This window comes from Caretta caretta, chromosome 1 (genome assembly GCF_965140235.1).
Source record: "Caretta caretta isolate rCarCar2 chromosome 1, rCarCar1.hap1, whole genome shotgun sequence".
Lineage (NCBI taxonomy): Eukaryota > Metazoa > Chordata > Testudines > Cheloniidae > Caretta > Caretta caretta.
The window spans coordinates 111742629-111762410 of NC_134206.1; the positions used below are offsets into that span (position 1 = coordinate 111742629).

The following is a 19782-nucleotide window of genomic DNA, read 5'->3' on the forward strand; positions in this document are numbered from 1 at the left end:
GCAATGTGCTCCAGCACCGCCTGAGGATCCCCTGTCCCTGCTCCTGCTGCACCCTGGGAGGCAGGGATAATGGATCCTCAGGAGGCTGCAGGGAAGTTTTGGGGTTGGCTCCCACTTATCACCCTCACAGTGCGCACTGCCTGGCCGTTCCTGTCCCACAGCCGCAGATAGGGCAGGGTGGACCCAGGAGCAAGAGCCACTGTGCTGGCTGCCTGCAGCACTGCTCCTCTGCTGCCAGGAACTTCGGGATATATCTGGAGGACATCTAGGACCTAAGTCAAGTTGGGACCACATACCCACAGGAAACCAATAGGGCTCGGACCCTAGGTCCCAGAGGCTTGGAGCTTCCAGCCTGGCAGGTCCTGGGACCTTGGGTCTGAGCCCTAGATTAGCACAATTGCAGTATAGACACAAGGGGTGTTTGGCTTGAGCCTGGGTTCAGACCTGGGCTTAAATTGCTGTATAGACATACCCGCAGTTTACAGGGCACAGTTGTGGCCTCAACTGCTATTCAAAAACAATCCAATTTTCTGTGCTTGGGATGCATGCACACCAGAAGTGGAATGTGGACAATACATCTTGAAGAACCACAGTTAATGGAGAGTAACCATTCTTTATAGTGCTTCAGATATAGTGCTTCAAAAACACAAAGCATATAGGTGATTGTTTAATTATTGCAATCTAATATTTTTGTAAATTTAATATCTTTATAAATAATTGTCCGTCCACTCCCTTACATCAAAAGAAGGAATAAAAAGGGTTTTCTTAATGGTGGTGTTGCAGGAATGTGAAAGCTAAACTATTCTCTAACTAAAAGGGCTAATTTTAAACCTAATGATGTTATCATTTTACTCAACTCTTCCAATGCACTTCAGCTCTAGCTTGCAAAATCTTTGCTATTTCAGTTCACAGGTCTACAAACAGTGCTATCCTAACACATTTTATTATGGTTTTTATATTGCAGGTAATGGTATTCAAGAGACTAGGCAGAGAACAACAAAATGCATATTCACTTAGAAATTTTCAGGGCTTTAACAAAAGTCTTCATGAAGTTTAATGTTTAGTGTATTCATGTTTATTTTGCCTAACACCAAAGTTGCTTTTGACTTTGCGTTTTACATATTAAGATTTATTATGTCATTCCTTGGTTTCTAGTTCTTCCGTATCGTATTATTTTTAGTGCATAAATGTTTTCCTGGTAGCATGAACAGTTGTCCACTTGTTTCTGTTAGCATAATATTCATGTTAGAACATACTCATATCACAGTACCCACTGATGAAGCTCAGGGTAACACAATTTACCCCCTTTTTTTTCTTTTTTTAAATCTCTAAGTCTCCTAGTATATTCTTGTCTGATCTTTGGTTTTTTTGGATTGTAAACTCCTTGAGGCTGGGGCCACGTCTTTGTTCATGTCTTGTACAATGTTGAAATACTGTTAGTTCTTAGGTATAAGTAAGATCTGCAGGATTGGGCCTTTAAAGTTGTGAATTACATTGCATAATTAGGAATGAGTTAGAAGAAATTATTAGCAATATACCTCAGAAAAGGAGGAATGTTTTAACTTGTATTTTATAAATTAACAATTTAATATTTCAAAGTTACAGTCAGCTTTTTATTGTATTTTTAACCTGTTTACAGAGGACAGTGAATTGCGAAGAACCTTGCAGAGTTTGGCCTGTGGGAAAGCACGGGTATTGATTAAAAATCCAAAAGGCAAGGATGTAGAAGATGGAGACAAATTAATCTTTAATGGTGACTTCAAGCATAAATTGTTTAGAATAAAGATCAACCAAATACAGATGAAAGAAACAGTATGTATTAAAATACTCTTACTCTTTGCATTTATTTTGATTAAACTGATATTGTGCCTTGCTTACCTATATGTCCTGGCTGAGTTGACACAGTCTCTGCATTTCCAGCAATATTTTTCTCATCCTGGGAGGGGAGAAATATTTCTAGTCTCATTGGTAGTCCGTTTGTGTCCTAAATTGGTATGATCTCACATTCCTTTCAATACATCTTAATTGTTTGGACAATGTAGTTGAAGTATTGACATCACATTGATTGAACAGAACAGAAGTAATGCTGTTAACACATCAACGGTTTTTATTTGGAGATAAGAGAGTTATTGAAATAATTATCATCCCCTCTGTTGCTGTGAATGACTTTGGGAATGGATCCCAATTCCTGGTGTCAACATGATTGACGTGTTTAATTAGCATGTCCAGTTGTTTTCTTTGTCTTTAGCATACAGAACTCCTTGAAGCGTACAGTCCTGGAATTATTCTCTATTTCAGAAGGCCCATATACATTAAGGTTTAGTAGAAACCTCATCTGTATTGATGTATTTCTTAATTAAATAAATACTGTTGTTTTTTTAATTGTAGTTTGGTTTATCAAGTTTACTCTTTATAAGAACTATGTGAATTTGCTTTGCATATGCTTCATTTGTATCCTTAGTTTCCTTTAACAGCATCAGAACATCCGAGAGCCCAGGTTTTAGGTGTGTGTGCTTGTCTGTCAGAAAGAGAAGAATAAATGAATGTTGTTTCCTTCCACATATTAATTGTATATTTCCCTAAAGCTTAACCAAACATTCAGAGACAGGAAAATTGGCAATTGAAAGAGTGCTTGATGCATGTTGTCTTGTCCTTTAGGTTGAAGAACAGGTTAGCACAACTGAAAGAGTGTTTCAAGATAGACAATATCAGATTGATGCTGCTATTGTACGAATAATGAAGATGAGAAAGACACTCTGCCATAACCTTCTTGTTTCTGAATTGTATAATCAGCTGAAATTTCCAGTAAAGGTAAGTGAACTCAATTTCCTTTCAATCCATACTAGAATTTTTTTTAAATGTCTGGTTCGAGTGCTCACTCATGTCCATTCCATATTAGGTGTGTGTGCTCGCCACATGCACTGGTACCGGCATTTTTTCCCTCAGTGGTATCCGTAGGGGAACGGCTCTGGCGCCCCCTGGAGTGGCGCACACATGCTGCGGTATAAGGGGCGCTGCCGGCTCCCCCATCTCCAGTTCCTTCTTGCCGCCAGTGACAGTGCTGGAACATCTGCTGCTTCGGCTATCGTTTTGTTTCATTCAGTGTTTCTTCCGAACGTTTCCTGTAAAGTAGTTGTAAAATAGTTAATAGTTCCCTTAGTGCTAATGCTAGCCTGGTCCCCAGGCTTTAAGCCCTGCGATTATTGTAAGTGGCCTATGCATATCAGCGACCTGCACGCTAATTGTTTGAGGTGTCTAGGCAAAGGAGACACAAGCGCCAAGTGTCGCATCTGTAAATCCTTCAAACCCAAACAAAAAAGGACAGACACATCTGTCTGAGGGCGCTCCTGATGGAGTCAGACCTGGAGTCGCTCCTGCTGGAGTCCCTGACCCCAGCACCCAGGTCCAACTTGGCCTCAAGCACTACAGCGTCCATGCAGAGCACCCCGCCAGCACCGTCTTTGAGCCAGCACCGATCCCCCCTCCCCGGCTCCGGTCAAGAAGCCAAAGAGAACCACAAGGGGAAGATCCCCCATTTCCCATAAAGGAAAGGACAGGCCCAGAGGAGAATAAAGACCCGTGGCGGGTGGCTTGATGCCTCCATCAGGGAGTCGGGCCCCAGCTCAAGTTCAGTGGTCCAGCCCATTGGGCACTATGCCTGCCACCTGAGACAGTGACGAGGGCCTCCGTCATCTAGATGTCCCGTCGACACCAGAGACCCTGCAGGCAGTGTAGGAGATCCTGTCGTTACCGATGCCGCCCACACCGGCTTCGGCGGTAGCCCAGTCCAAGCGTAAACCTGCTTGGGGACCTTACCGTGTGTCTGCATCTCAGTGACACCGCTCCCCATCATGGAGTCCCACCAGCGCTCGCCTGCTCTGAGCTGTCATGCCTCGGAGGCAGGCTCAACGAAGTCCTTTTTGGTCTTCAGACCCTGGGCACTGACAGCGGGATTCGAGATGCGGCTCGCTGGTAACATGGTGCAGGCCTAGCAAGGCATGTGCCCCCTGGCAAGAGCATAGAGACCAGCCTTTCATGTCCCCAAGGCCTCGGCACTGGTCATGCGAACCATCGTTTGGACGCGGCCACTGGTCACCAACCCACCAATGCCAGTTGCTGACACACGGATCCCTGCAGTTGGGGAGATCCTCCCAGTGACCGGCCCTCTTCAGCTCCCGGTCCCGTTCCAGGTCCTGGTACCTATCGAGCAGCGTGAGGTGTAGATCACCCGTTGACCGACGCAGAGTGCCAACGGTCCCCAAGTTCCCATGCGAGGGACTCTTCTCGATCAGTCAGGTCAGTGTCGAGGTGTAGCAGCCGGCGCTGCACGGAGAAGGAATGCTCATCCACTCGATCATGGTCACCTGCCAGTGACCACTCTGCCTCCGGCTGCAGAACTGAGCATGAGTCCTTGACGGCGGGACAAGCACTGGCTGTACCGTCCACATTGTCAGCACTGCAACTGACCCCTTGGGCCCAAAGCCAGTGGCATCCTGGTACCCCTGGAACCTGTGGGGGTTTCCCCAGCCATCGCAGACTGGCCGCTCGGTGGTGGGAGCCTCAGATAGGCCATCGGCCTCAGCATCCCACTCTCCACCAGAGGTGTAGGCCCCAGAAGGCAGAACCCACCACGCCCATGAGCAGACAGGGGAACAGCCTGCTGGACCACCAGGGGACGTTGTAATGCTCACGGCACCAGTGTCATCTTCATTGTTGCTGGACGAAGCCATCATGGGTCCCCTTTACCCGGTTTCTCAAGATGATGCTAAGGCTCATCAGGAACTACTGAAGAGGATCACCTCCAACCTGGGGCTCCAGGTGGAGGAGCTAGAGGAGCGATCGGACTCCCTATTTGACGTCCTCTGCTAGAGAGCACCTACTCCACGGCATCTGCCCCTACACGAAGGGGTATCAAAAATTATTAATGCCCTATGGCAAACCCCCTCCTCCCTGCCCCCCATTTCAAAAAGGGCTGAATGTAAGTACTTCATGCCAGATAAAGGCCACGAGTATCTCTACACCCACCCGGCCCCAAACTCTCTTGTAGTTGAGGTAGTTGATCAAAGGGAGAGGCAGGGGCAACCCAAACCTACGCCCAAAAATAAAGACTCCAAGAGACGGGATCTGTTTGGGCGAAAGATTTCTTCATCTTCCAGCCTTCAGTTGAGAGTGGCCTACCACCAAGCCCTCCTTGACCACTACGATTACAACATGTGGCAAGCCATGGCCCAGTTCAAGGTTTTGCTTCCCGAAGGGTCCAGGAAGGAATTCCGGGCGATCCTTGAGGAAGGCACCACAGTGGCCAGGGCAGCTCTCCAGGCAGCTTCAAATGTGGCTGACTCTGCGGCTTGTGCTATGGCCTTGGCCATCTCCATGCAGTGGGCATCCTGGCTGCTCCTCTTGGGTCTGTCAACAGAGGCTCAGCAGCCAATGCAGGACCTTCCCTTCTACAGCTAGGCCTGTTTGCAGAAAAGACATCTTAAGGCCATTGAGCTTACTGACTCCCGCACTACCCTGAAAACTCTAGGGCTGTACATCCCCGGTCCAGTCTGTAAGCAGTTGAAACCACAGCCAGCTCATGGCCAAGGGAGCCGCCCCACAAAAAGAGCAGGGGCTACAAACTCCGCACAAGCCACCCACCCGCTCCCTCCACCCAATCAGGCTCGACCCGCAATAAGCAGGGGAGCAAGCAGGCATTTTTAGGGTGCACTCAGACCTACCAGACTATACCCCAGATCTATCTATCCCGCCTTTTTCCAACAGCCTTTCTTTTTTCCTCCTGGCATGGACCACCATAACCTCAGACCGTTGGGTCCTCAGTACAGTGGTGCAGGGTTATATCCTACAGTTTCTGTCTACCCCCCACCCTGCTTCACCATCCCTCTTCAGGGACCCCCTCTCACGAGAGTCTCCTCGCACAGAAGGTAGAAGGATTGATGCAGCTGGGTGCGGTGGAATAGGTTCCCCGTGAGTACAGGAACAAGGGGGTCTATTCCCAGTACTACTTAATCCCAAAAGCCAAGGGTGATCTACGGCCCATCCTGGACCTACGAGACCTCAAGAAATACCTAAAGAAGTTGAGGTTCCGCATGGTCTCTGTCATCCCTTCCCTGGATCCAGGAGACTGGTATGCCACCCTTAACTTGAAGTACTTTCATATAGCGTTCTTCCAAGGACACAGGCGCTTCCTATGCTTCATGATGAGATCGGACCACTACCAGTTTGTGGTCCTCCCTTTCAGCTTTGCGACAGCACCAAGGGTGTTTATCAAGTGCACGTCAGTGGTAGCAGCTTAACTCAGGCATCAGGGTATCCAGATCTACCCGTACTTTGACGACTGGCTGATCAAAGGTCAGTCCAGGTCCCAAGTCAAAAGGGATGTTGGCCACGTGCAGATCCTGGGCTTGCTGGTAAACGACAAAAGTCGACGTTAGTTCCAGTGCAGAGGATAGAGTTCATCTGAGCGGTGCTCGACTCCACCTGCACCAGAGCGTTGCTGCTGCAGGAGAGGTTCCAAGCATTGATGGACCTCTGCATGGTAGTCTCCATGTTCCCCCTAGCCAGGGCCAGGGTTTGTCTGCCCTTGCTGGGACACATGGCAGCATGTACGTCTGTCGTCTGCCATGTCAGGCTCTGGATGCGACCCTTACAGCAGTGGCTCGTGACTGTCTATTCCCAGACCAGAGATCACCTGGAAAAGGGCCTCCCAGTGTCCTCGCAGAGGGTTTCCAACTGGATCACCTCCTGCATCTGGATCTGTTATGAACTGGCACAAGTTCCGCTGCCACTGATTGTGAGTGCCCACTCAACCAGAGTTCAGGTGTCTTCGGCAGCCTTCCTGGCGCACATCCCTATTCAGAACATTTGCAGAGCTCAGTTCACACGTTCACAGCGCACTACGCCATCATTCAGCAGGCCAGAGATGATGCTGAGTTCGGCAGAGCTGTGTTGCAATCTACGCATTGGTGAACTCCTACCTGCCTCCATTCGCACTGCTTGGGAGTCACCTAATATGGAATGTACATGAGCAAGCACTTGAAGAAGAAAAGAATGTTACCTTTTCCGTAACTGGTGTTCTTTAAGATGTGTTGCTCATGTCCATTCTACAACCCGTCCTCCTTCCCCACTGTCAGAGTTTCTAGCAAGAAGGAACTGAGGGTGGGAGGAGCTGGCAGCGCCCCTTATAGCGCATGTGTGCGCCACTCCAGGGGGCACCATAGAATCATAGAATATCAGGGTTGGAAGGGACCCCAGAAGGTCATCTAGTCCAACCCCCTGCTCGAAGCAGGACCAATTCCCAGTTAAATCATCCCAGCCAGGGCTTTGTCAAGCCTGACCTTAAAAACCTCTAAGGAAGGAGATTCTACCACCTCCCTAGGTAACGCATTCCAGTGTTTCACCACCCTCTTAGTGAAAAAGTTTTTCCTAATATCCAATCTAAACCTCCCCCACTGCAACCTGAGACCATTACTCCTCGTTCTGTCATCTGCTACCATTGAGAACAGTCTAGAGCCATCCTCTTTGGAACCCCCTTTCAGGTAGTTGAAAGCAGCTATCAAATCCCCCCTCATTCTTCTCTTCTGCAGGCTAAACAATCCCAGCTCCCTCAGCCTCTCCTCATAAGTCATGTGTTCTAGACCCCTAATCATTTTTGTTGCCCTTCGCTGGACTCTCTCCAATTTATCCACATCCTTCTTCTTGTAGTGTGGGGCCCAAAACTGGACACAGTACTCCAGATGAGGCCTCACCAATGTCAAATAGAGGGGGACGATCATGTCCCTCGATCTGCTCGCTATGCCCCTACTTATACATCCCAAAATGCCATTGGCCTTCTTGGCAACAAGGGCACACTGCTGACTCATATCCAGCTTCTCGTCCACTGTCACCCCTAGGTCCTTTTCCGCAGAACTGCTGCCTAGCCATTCGGTCCCTAGTCTGTAGCGGTGCATGGGATTCTTCCGTCCTAAGTGCAGGACTCTGCACTTATCCTTATTGAACCTCATCAGATTTCTTTTGGCCCAATCCTCCAATTTGTCTAGGTCCTTCTGTATCCTATCCCTCCCCTCCAGCGTATCTACCACTCCTCCCAGTTTAGTATCATCCGCAAATTTGCTGAGAGTGCAATCCACACCATCCTCCAGATCATTTATGAAGATATTGAACAAAACCGGCCCCAGGACCGACCCTTGGGGCACTCCACTTGATACCGGCTGCCAACTAGACATGGAGCCATTGATCACTACCCGTTGAGCCTGACAATCTAGCCAGCTTTCTACCCACCTTATAGTGTATTCATCCAGCCCATACTTCCTTAACTTGCTGACAAGAATACTGTGGGAGACCGTGTCAAAAGCTTTGCTAAAGTCAAGAAACAATACATCCACTGCTTTCCCTTCATCCACTGAACCAGTAATCTCATCATAAAAGGCGATTAGATTAGACCAGAGCCAGTCCTCTACAGATACCACTGAGGGAAAACCTTCCCGCAAGCACACACACCTAATATGGCATGGACATGAGCAACACATCTCAAAGAACACCAGTTACGGGAAAGGTAACTGTCTTTTTTATTATTTTTTTCTATTCTTTTCTATCCTTCTAAAAGATGAAAAAATAAGTAGTGTAGAATTTAATGGTTGAATCAAAATCAAAGATTCAAATGTTAAAATGTTTTCTTTAACAATGAGAGGGGGAAGTCAGCAGGTTTTACCAGGAGTTTATATATTTTTATATTTAGAAATGCATTTTTAATTTGATGTATTTTGTTATACAATTTATAGAGCCAATTTTTAAAATAAAGATTACTGTCCTCATTTTACTATAGTGGGATTGAAAATAAAAAATTCTTTTTATATTTCATTTATATTACTAAACAGAATACCAATTTCATCTTTTCTTACAGCCTGGAGACTTGAAAAAAAGGATTGAATCTCTCATAGATAGAGACTACATGGAGAGAGACAAAGACAACCCCAATCAATACCACTACGTTGCATAACGGAGAGAACTTTTTTTTTCTAAAAAACACCAGAATAATGTATTCAGGACATTGAATACCTATGCTATTTCCAGACTTTACTTTTAGCAGATCTCAAGTTGATGTATACTGTTCAACCAGCTGCATGCACTGGTGTGGATGAGAAGCAAAGGAAAGGTTTCTTGGATCATCCTTGTCAAGACTCCTTAGTGATTTTTAAATGGCACATCTTTTATTTTTTAGTTCTTCCATTTGTTCTTTTGAGTACTTCAAAATATGTTTGTTCTCCTTTGTTTAAAATTAACTTTTTGAAGTTGGAAGGGAAGGTAAAAAAATATTCTATTTTTCTGTGACAGAGATGCAAGTCTGGCTTATTTATGTATGTGTTCATGACAGCACATCCATAAAGACCCTTAATGCTGCATTCTTTAGCTACAAAAATCACTCGGGTATCTTTTAAAACCCCTTTTAATTGATTAACCCTTTATGTACCAACACTCAGTGAATTTTTGAAATTATGCACCTTGATACTGTTTTCATGTTTGTTTAATTTTCTTTCAAAATAGTTCTAAACTTCAGTCTGGTTTGGATAAATCCAGGTTTTGAAGTGAAATCTTCAAAGTGCCAAGAGGACAACTGTGTTAAAATGTCTGTAGTGAGCTGTCTGATTACTTAGCTAAGGTATTCATTTGTGGAATTTTTTGCTCTAAGGCAAGTGATTTGCATTACTGTTTATGTAAAACTTCAGTAAAATTTAGTGTTGCCTTTAGAGACAAATATAAGATAATTACTGTACAGTGTACTCAACACAGGAAGAGAAGATTTCAAAGGCTTTACAGTTTTGATGTGAAGTAATAGATTTTTGTCTTGAGAGACTAAGGATTTTGTGAGTTCCCTGTTACATATTGTATATATGTAAGTTGATTTGAATTAAAGAATGAAGAACATGTAGATCTGTTAGATAATTATAACTCTAAGGAAGATACTTTCTTGTGGTAATATTTACAAGCTTCTGTTTTATTTTACAGGATTTGCATAATGGTGTTTCATTCTGATTAAAAGCTACCAAAGGAGTTTTGATCATGGTCTAATGAGAATTTAACTAAGCAATATTTTCTTGAAAAAAAAATTACTAAATTTATATAATATGATTTTTGTGCATAAATTATAAGTCCACGACCCTTTCTTAAGTATCCATTGCTAAAAGCTGACATCTTGTGGGTTTCTATATTAAAGTCCTCATTCTGTCATCTGGTCTCACTAATTGTATTGCATTCTTTGAATTATTTTTATTCCCTTTCCTCTGTGTTAGAAATCAAACTCCCTATCATATGTTTAGTACAATAAAAGTATTTAAAAGCTATTTAATATTGTAATTTAATGTAGATTTATATTTTAACTTGCTTTAATATTTAAATCTTTAGTTAATTCAAATAAAATCTCATTGATATATATTAAATATTAATTTCTTAGCCACCATGTGAATTTGACACTTTATCTCAATCTGTCATTGAATATTAATTAACAGACCCTAACTTTTAACTAATTTATTTATTCCCTATTCACATCACAATCTGCCAAAGTCAGTTTGCTAAAACATACTGCTGTTTTTGGTGATTTAAAATAAAAAGCTTTATGTAATAAACACACAAATGTAACGTGGCAGAGGTTTCATCAGACTACAGACTTGTGAGTGATGGGCAGTAATCCAGTAACCTATGCTATTTGAACAATGCTCTCTACCTCAGGGGTTCTTAATCTTTTTCTTTCTGAGCCCCCTCCGCCCCCAACATGCTATAAAAATTCCACTGCCCACCTTGTCACAACAACTGTTTTTCTTCATACAAAAGCCAGGGCCGGCAGTGGGGGTACCAAACAGGGCAACTGCCCATGGCCCCAAGCCACAGGGAGCCCCCCGCAAAGCTACATTGCTCAGACTTTGGTGTCCGCCCTGGGTGTCAGGGCTCAGGGACCCAGGCTTCAGCCCCATGCGGTGGGGCTTTGGCTTTCTGCCCTGGGACCTCGCAAGTCTAATGCTGACCCTGCTTGGTGGCCCCCCCAGGGGGCCCCGGACTCCTGATTGAGAACCACTGCTCTACCTTATCTTTCCTGCCCTCCACCCAAAAAATAAACTCTTAACTTTCTGACTAGTGTTTGATTAAAAACAAATTGTTAAAAAAAATTGATGCTATTAACGATAAGATATATTTTCATCAACAAGTGAAATGGCTCTCCCTGTGGAAGCAAGGTAATTGACAGACAAGAATTCTGAGCTATGTAATTAAAAAAAACATACCTAGAGAGTGGTATTTGTTAGCCAAATTACTCTCACTCGTATAGCAATAAGATTTTTTAGAATCTCTTTTTGTTAGAATTTTTGCAGCCCAAACAAATGAGTAACCATTTTAAAACTAATACATTTGCATCCAAGTCACTAGTGACTGGATGTTTATTGGCTTATGTGAAATGAGTTGATCTTAGTACAGTTCCTTGTGTTTACATCACAATGAGGACTTTTGTTGCAGTGACTGAGACTGAAGGTTGTACAGTCTCTGTGCCACTATAATAAAAATGACATATGGTAATAATATTGTACAATAATACTGTAATTGTCTGATTATGGTACCAGATATACACATCTCTAGTATTAGAGGCCAAACATTCTTTATTCACCCCTGATATGGCAGTAGTATATCGTGTAAATTAAAGCCAACCTATTATCTAAATTGTCCCTAAATTAGCACAAACAGTAATTGCCACTCAAGCCCCAATTTCTCTGCTGCTGATTCATATTCAGACACTAATGAAAGTGTTCATTAGATGCTTGTTTAAAAAATTGGTGAATTCTGTGGTACAGATGTGGGGACCCGCATGAAAGATCCCCATAGCTTATATTTTACCAGCTTAGGTTAAAAACTTCCCTAAGGCACAAATTCTTTTTTTTGTCCTTGGATGGTATTGCTGCCACCACCAAGTGATTCACACAAAAATTCAGGAAAGGGTCACCTGGAGTCCCTATTCTCCCAAAATATCCCCCCAAGCCCCTTCACCCCCTTTCCTGGGGAGGCTTGAAAACAATATATTAACCAATTGGTTACAATGTGAGCACAGACCAAACCCTTTGGGTTTTAGGTCACTGAAAATCAAGCAGGTTCTTAAAAGAATAATTTTATTTATTAAAAAAAAAAGAATCATACTTGCAAAATCAGGATGGAAGGTAACTTTACAGTTATATAAATAAAAAGACTTAAAATACAGAGGATTCCCCTCTGACTCTGCTTCCCAGTTACAAAACAGGAATGAAACTACCTCTTAGCATAAGGTGCCTCTTGAGGACTCCAACAGTTAAATACCATATCTGGGCTCTGGGTTTTTTTGGAGAGGGAGAGTTTTGTGGGGTTTGGTTTTGTGGGGTTGTTGTGCCTTTTTTTTGTGGGGAGGGGAGGAAAAAGAGGTGTAACTATTTTTTCGTGTACTAGGAAGAGGTTATGTTGAAGCATGCTGCCTGTAGCCTATCTCATAGGCCTCAAGTAAGACTATAGAAAAGTAGCTCAGGACATAAAGGTTTCTCTCCCAGGATTGATTAACATGATGAGGAGAGTAACCAAGTGATTTACCTTCCTGATGAAGAGCTGACCCTCCTTCATTCTCTGCACCATGAAACTTACTAGAAACAGAATTTCAGGGGTAAGACAAATAGTTCTAAAGCATGAGAGAGAGGATATCCTTTAACCAAGCTGGGCAAGCAAAATAATATTACAATGTCCTGTGCTCCATATCTTCTTTTCCACTACAGCATCTAACCATCTTTATGACAACACATTTTTATGGACTAAAAGGTATAGCCAATTAATTGATTATACTTGCCATTTGATATTAAGAATATTCAAGAGACTACATAACCAAGCGCAGCCAAATTTATTATCTAAAGATAAAACACACTACGGTACATGAAAAAGTTAATACATCACCAATCCTGCCCAGGAACTGAAGTCTTGCAGTGTGTTCAGTTCATCTTGTACAGAGAATGTGCTTCCTAAGTGCCCCCTTAAACTGGCCATCTTTTATAGCATAGCTGTTTACAAGTAACAGAGCACTTAAAGTTTAACAAGCCAGCTTTGTCTTTGGTGCCTCCTTGTACTTTCCCATCTTTCGTTTGAATATTAAATACCAAATGTTAAGGGGCATGAAGATACTCCCTAATACAAAGCGTTCATACATCTTTCATTATTTCCTTGTACTACATTCTACCTTTGTTTCATAATGCTCGTACATCTAGTTTTTGACAGTTTTTGTATTTGCTTAAGCCAAGTGCTGAGCTATACGTCTCCCAGGGCATCATGGGATATATGCCGAAGCATAAATGAGCAAAAATAAGTAGTGTACAACTTAGCATAATTACCCAGCAGACACACATGTATATGGTATTTATATAATAAATAGCTATTCATGTCGTGTATGTAAACATAACCTAAATGCACTGGCTAACACTACCTTGCTGCTTTTTTGCACTGGGTTAGCCAAAGAAGTCTTAATAGAATTTTCTAGTTTTTTTCAAAACACATGAATTTTAGAAAAATCTATAAATCCTAAACTATGATTCTACTTTACAACACCTTCTCCCCCTTTTTTTTTTTAAAGTACGCAAAAGTGCAGTTAACTTCACACAAACAGCCTCAACTAGGATCCCTTAACCTAGAACTATGAAGCATATCTATCCATTATATGGTCATCTTCAGTGTCTACTGAAACTTTCAATACCTTTTATTCATACAGTGATTGTGTAGACTTGATCTTCCTTAGGATTATCTTTTAACAATTTCTGATTTGGCAAAAGCAGACTGAGGCATTTCCCATAGTTCCAGATGGAGGAGGTAATCTCTTTTATTGAACCAACATCTGTTGGTGACAGAGACAAGCTTTTGAGCTTTCACTAAGGTTGGTCCAATAAAATGTATTACCTCACCCACCTTCTCTGTAATATCCTGGGACCAACATGGCTATAACAACACTGCATACAAAGATTCCATGGGTCGTACAAAGAGTTACTGCAGTGGTCCCCACATAAATGTCCCATGGTGCCCGCCAGGGCATTTATGCACGCCCGCCTAGTGCCTAGCAGGGGAGAGAAGCCACGGCCTGGTGCCTGCTGGGGACAGAGAACTCCGGGGCTGCAGGCTGCGGTCACCGGTGTTCTGTGTCCCTGTCAGTTGCAGGGCCGCAGCTTCTCTCTGGTTTCTCTCCACGCTGCCCAAAACTGCCCCCACCAAAAAAAAACCCTGCTCGGACTCTGCTGCCCCAAGAATGGACGGAATGCCACCCTGTCGCATGTGCTGCCCCAGGCACATGCTTGCTCTGCCAGTACCTGGAGCTGGCCATGTATGTGAATATTCTTCCACTGCACTGATACTTCTGTTTTCTTGTGCTTTGCGATTTATTATTTTTTGAATATTTTGCCCCAAAATGAGTGGTTCAAATAAAAGACAAAGTAGGAATTATTTCACCACAGAGTGGGAAGAATCCTATTGTTTTATTGAAAATAAAGGAAAATGTGTTTGCTTTTTGTGCAGTGGTACTGTTGCAGTGCTGAAAAAACTTAATGTCGAACGCCATTTCCAAACTAATCATGGCTCTTTTGATATTAGCCATCCACTTAAATCTGAGTTGAGAGAGAAGAAAATTAATCAACTCTAATCAAACCTATCTGCTCAGCAATCTGTTTTCACTAGACAAGTGGTAAAGTCTAAAAGTGCTACTATTGCTTCCTTTAAAATTGCGCATCTGCTCGCAAAGAAAAAAACATTTCAAGATATTGAATTGTTGAAGGAAGCATTTTTGACTGGTGCTGATAGCCTGTTTCAAGGATTTCCTAACAAGCATGAGATTTTGTCGGCAATACAAGACTTGCAGTTATCAAACACAGTTACGAGGAGGATACATGCAATTTCAAGCGACATGCAAACTCAGCTAAAGGATGACTTGGAAATATGTGACTGGTTTTCACTGCAGTTCGATGTGTTAGATTATGATTTCTTTAAATGGCTGAGAAAGGAACTGTGCCGAATAGAATGACTATTCCTGTCTGTGTGTCTTTTTTGTAACTTAAGGTTTTGCCTAGAGGGGTTCTCTATGTTTTGAATCTAATTACCCTGTAAGGTATCTACCATCCTGATTTTACAGAGGTGATTCCTTTACTTATATTTACTTCTCTTTCTATGAAAAGTCTTCTTGTAAGAAAACTGAATGCTTTTTCATTGTTCTCAGATCCAAGGGTTTGGGTCTGTGGTCACCTATGCAAATTGGTGAGGATTTTTACCAAACCTTTCCCAGGAAGTGGGGTGCAAGGGTTGGGAGGATTTTGGGGGGAAAGATGTGTCCAAACTACATTTCCCAGTAAACCCAGTTAGAGTTTGGTGGTGGCAGTGGATATTCCAAGGGCAAAGGATTAAATTAATTTGTACCTTGGAGAAGTTTTAACCTAAGATGGTAAAAGTAAGCTTAGGAGGTTTTCATGCAGGTCCCCACATCTGTACCCTAGAGTTCAGAGTGGGCGAGGAACCTTGACACATACAAAATAAAATCTTATTTCGGTTCCACTTATCTATGCAAAGTTCTGTTTTCAACAATGAACATCATAAAATCAAAATACAGATCTCCACTTACAGATGCCCATCTTGACAATTGCTTATGAACGGAAATATCATCCTACTCTCCTAACTACGAAAAATTGGCTGTAGAAATGCAGTGCCAAAAATCACACAGACTTTATTAGAAAAAACACGTGAATTAATTATACCTATTTTCCATTAAGTGCTGATGAGCGTGTATGATTAACTTGTGTTTAACTTTTTTTCATATTTGTTTGTTACTTGTAAACAATACAAAGAATATTTTTTAATTAACCATTACCGGCTATCTATGTTAAAGTAAGAATAATAAATGCTGAACTGCTGGTCCAAATGTAATGTTTTACTTTTTAAAAATAAATAAGATGAAAACTGTTTGTTTATTTTGTAAAAACGCCTTAATTTTTCTTACAGGTAGATTAAAAAAGAGCAAATTCACATGGTAAGGTGAAAGAGTAATTGCAGAATAATTTAATTAATACCTTTTCCATGTAAAATTACCTTTTCTATCATGGATTCATATATTACATAATATTAAATATTATTTTTGTACTATTTAATGTACAATTACAAAATAAGCTTAGAAAAATTGTTGGCCCCCGTCACACCCTTCTGAAAACATGAATGTGCTATTGGCCACAAAAGGGTTGGGGACCACTGAGTTAGTGTATCTCTATATCCAAACAGCTGGGTCATGTAAAATTAAATTATGGTAGTATACGGAAAGTTCAAAAGTTATGTCGATGGAATATTGAGATATCAGAAATGTATGAAACGAACTACAATATGAATGCTCTGTAGCTCACATTTCTAATATGCCACCTGTGACTATAAGTATTGTGTCTTTAAATGTAAAGCTAGAAGGGAAAATGAAAGGCTGACAGAACTAAGTAGGCTCAGTTAAAAATTGTGATTTTTCCATAGTTTCCAATCTGTGGTGGTTTTGTTTTTATAAAGCGGAATCAATTTTTAAAATAAACCTTGACTTTCTCCTGACTTTTGGGAGCTGGGGCAAACTTTCTCTGAAAGGAGCTTTCTGGCTGAGGATGTGGCAGATAAGTTTCAGCTTTAACTTCAGGTTAAATATTAGTTTTTCCCTTCTTAGCCCTAGGGTTAGTCAATAATCAGGCCCTTGCAGGTTGTTTCCCATACGAAGAGACACCTTTGAAGTCCACTACTCTTGTGATAGCATCTGGTTTACTTACAAGGAATGTACCTAAGAGCCTGTCTCCCCAGGCCCCAAACAGGAGCCTACGTCCTCGCGCCAAATGCCCCTGGCGCCCCTCCAGCCAGCGCGCCTCCCAACGCGCTCTCGCCTCGCGGTCGCTCCGCCTCGCGCACGTGCTTTTCTAACCGACGTCTTCGCTCCCCGCTGCTCCGAGGCATGTATAACCCGCCCCGCGCGGGCGCGGCCCAGCCCGGCCGGGGCCCCCTATTGTTTCCACGGCCTGACTCCACCAAGGAGCTGAACTGCTCCCTGAGGGCGCCCCCGGCCTCACTCCCGGCCCCGAGAAGCCGGCTGGGCTGGGTTATGTTCTAGCCACCTGCGACCGGAGCTGCGAGCCCGGGGCGGTTTTAGTCCGGCCGCGGCAAGGGCTGCAGGGGCCCGGGCGGAACTTCGCTGGCGGGCGGGGGACGCTGGATGTGTCGGTCCCACCCTTCCAGCAACGCCCGCCCCGCCTCTGCGGAGGTCCCTGGCCAGCCTAGGAAGCCGGCCAAGACCGAAGGGGGGGGGGGAGGAGGGCCTCTTCCCCGTCATCTCGTATCCTCTCGCGATAGTCTCCCCGCCCCCTCTCTTTGGCGGCCGAATCACGTGACGCCATGAGCGGTTGCGTCAGCAGTCATATGACCGGGCGAAGTTCGGCGGGGGGAGGGGGTGTCTCTCGTGCCCGGTAGCAGTAGTAGCTGTAGTGCGGAGTCTCTCCTGCCCGACGCGGCTCCCTCATGGCGCGGATCGGCTGCGGGCTGCCCCTGGCCGCTGTGCTGCTCGGTAAGAGGCGTCGGCCCCGGCCCCGGCCCCGATCTTCGGTCCGTGGCGGAGGCGGTCGCGGTCCGCCGGCGGGGCCTTGCCCCGGCTTTCCCGGCTGCGCAGCCCGGCGCGGGCAGCTGGTGGCTAGGCAGGGGCTCCGGGCCCGCCCCGCGCTGGGGCCGCGGCCTGGGGCTGGCCTGTGACAGGTGGACGCGTCGGGCCGCGGCGCTGTGTCCTCGCCAGCGGCTGCCCAGAGCGGGGCCGGGCTATGACAAGCGGCGGTGCAGGCAGCGAGTAGCGCAGCCTGCCTCGGGGGGGGGGGGCGGTCAGCGCCTTGTCCAAACCCGTCCCGTTTCCTTCAGCCCCCGTGGAGCCCTGAGCGAGCAAATCCGCCCTCCGGCGCTGCCGTGGGGGCTGGAGAGGGGCTTGTGGCGTCAGGCCAGAGGAGTTTGGGCTGGATGCGGGGCTCTCTTCCTGCTCCGCACTGAAAACCTCTCTTGCTCTGATCTTGCTTCCCTCTGCTGTGTTCTATTTTAATGTTGAAACTTTAAACTTGTTCGGGTTCAGGTTTCTTGGAAAGATGCTCAACCTTGTGTGGTGTTCTTGGATTTGCCAGATAAACGTACACTACAGTTTAAGGGCAAGCTTCTTTCCTAAGGCTGAGTGGGGGGTGAGTCCTCAATGGACCCTGTCCCTGGAGGCTAGGCATACCAGGTGGAACCCCTGATACCCTCTCCCATCTCCTTTGTGTTCCCTGGGCCAGGAAATGAGAGGCCGAGGCGCAAACTTGGAAGCGATGTAGCAATACCCAGCAGAGCTCCCCTGCATGAGAGAAATTCTTTGGTCATACACCGTCAGATTACAGCCTTTTATGTTGTTTGGCCCTTAGTTGTCTTAAAATCAAATAGAGAACTTGACTGCACTACAAAGTTCTACTGCCTGAATATGGCTGTGAACCATTAAGTTAAGTGACATGGTGTTGACAACTTTAATGGTCAGTGTAGATAGGACACATATAGTCAATGTTGTGTTTGTAACACATTCAGAGCATCACCAATGCATTGATATCTGGCTGATTCTGCAGACTGATGAAACAGTAGCTCTCAGGTGTAGTGAACTTTCCCATTCATTTTAGGGGCTTGTTGTCTAATGTGACTATTTTAAATGACAACATTAGCTCCCTGCTGAGTATGTTCAGCAGAAATAGGGGAGGGTGCAGTGGGAATAGAACTAAACTTCCATCCCTCAAATGTAGTTGCTACTGCTGAAATGTGGAGGGAAAACTTGCAGGGAGAGTAAAACTGAAATCAGTATCACTAAGTAAAGGATCCTCTATTGGATTTGGGGAAGCAGTGAAAGGAATGGGTTTGTGAGGACAATGTAGCCTAATTTTGGCTTTCCTGATGCATGTTGTAGGTGCTCCTTTCACCTAATTCCAGTCTAAGGTGCAACTTTGAACCTTGCCAGTGATGTATTGGCTCTCAGTTCTTGCATTGGATGTACTGATTAAACATGGTAATCTACCAGTTACTTGCTGGAAAGCACTAACTCACGAGGGCAATTGAGGAGATGTGCATAATCCAGATTAAAAAGCCAGTAAATACTTTTCAGACACAATAGATGCAAGAACGATGTCATTAATCTATTTGTTTTTCTTTATAATGTGCATTGGTCATACTGGGGGACAAGACAGGGATTCAGAGTGGTAATCGTGTTAGTCTGAATCAGGAAAAATAACAAGGAGTCCTTGTGGCACCTTAGAGACTAATAAATTTATTTGGGCATAAGTTTTCATGGGTTAGAACCCACTTCATCAGATGCATGGAGTGAAAATACAGGAGCAGGTATAAATACATGAAAGGATGGGGGTTGCTTTACCAAGTGTGAGGTCAGTCTAACGAGAAATCAATTAGCAGCAGGACACCAAGGGAGGAAAAATAACTTTTGAGGTGTTAAGAGAGTGGCCCATTACAGACAGTTGACAAGAAGGTGTGAGTAACAGTAGGGAAGAGTTAGTATTGGGGAAATTAAGTTTAGGTTTTGTAATGACCCAACCACTCCCAGTCTCTATTCAGGCCTAATCTGATGGTATCCAGTTTGTTAGGCTAGAAAGCTATTATCATAGGTTCATAACTGTACAGAGGGGCTGGATACCAACACTGTAGAAGTCTGGTGTTTGAAAACCCATATCTGAATCTTGCAGCTTTGGG

At 44.3% G+C, this 19782-nt stretch overlaps 2 protein-coding genes and 1 long non-coding RNA gene across 3 annotated transcripts in view; 2 read left to right on the forward strand and 1 right to left on the reverse strand.

Annotated features, from left to right (window-relative positions):
* The window catches only part of LOC125639226 (uncharacterized), a 59013-nt gene extending 51321 nt beyond the window's left edge, over positions 1 to 7692 (reverse strand). The window contains exons 1-2 of the long non-coding RNA XR_012669102.1: positions 3817 to 7692; positions 1879 to 3122 (exon numbers count right to left, since the gene is read on the reverse strand). This is a non-coding gene — a long non-coding RNA (uncharacterized LOC125639226). The remainder of the gene's footprint in view (positions 1 to 1878; positions 3123 to 3816) is intronic.
* Positions 1 to 10227, forward strand: part of CUL4A (cullin 4A) — a 90886-nt gene extending 80659 nt beyond the window's left edge. The window contains exons 18-20 of the mRNA XM_048855665.2: positions 1640 to 1812; positions 2659 to 2811; positions 8903 to 10227. Coding sequence (XP_048711622.1) covers positions 1640 to 1812; positions 2659 to 2811; positions 8903 to 8998 — 422 coding nt within the window. The 3' untranslated portion in view covers positions 8999 to 10227. The remainder of the gene's footprint in view (positions 1 to 1639; positions 1813 to 2658; positions 2812 to 8902) is intronic.
* A 7208-nt stretch (positions 10228 to 17435) lies between these two features.
* The window catches only part of LAMP1 (lysosomal associated membrane protein 1), a 32973-nt gene continuing 30626 nt past the window's right edge, over positions 17436 to 19782 (forward strand). The window contains exon 1 of the mRNA XM_048855857.2: positions 17436 to 17593. Coding sequence (XP_048711814.2) covers positions 17548 to 17593 — 46 coding nt within the window. The 5' untranslated portion in view covers positions 17436 to 17547. The remainder of the gene's footprint in view (positions 17594 to 19782) is intronic.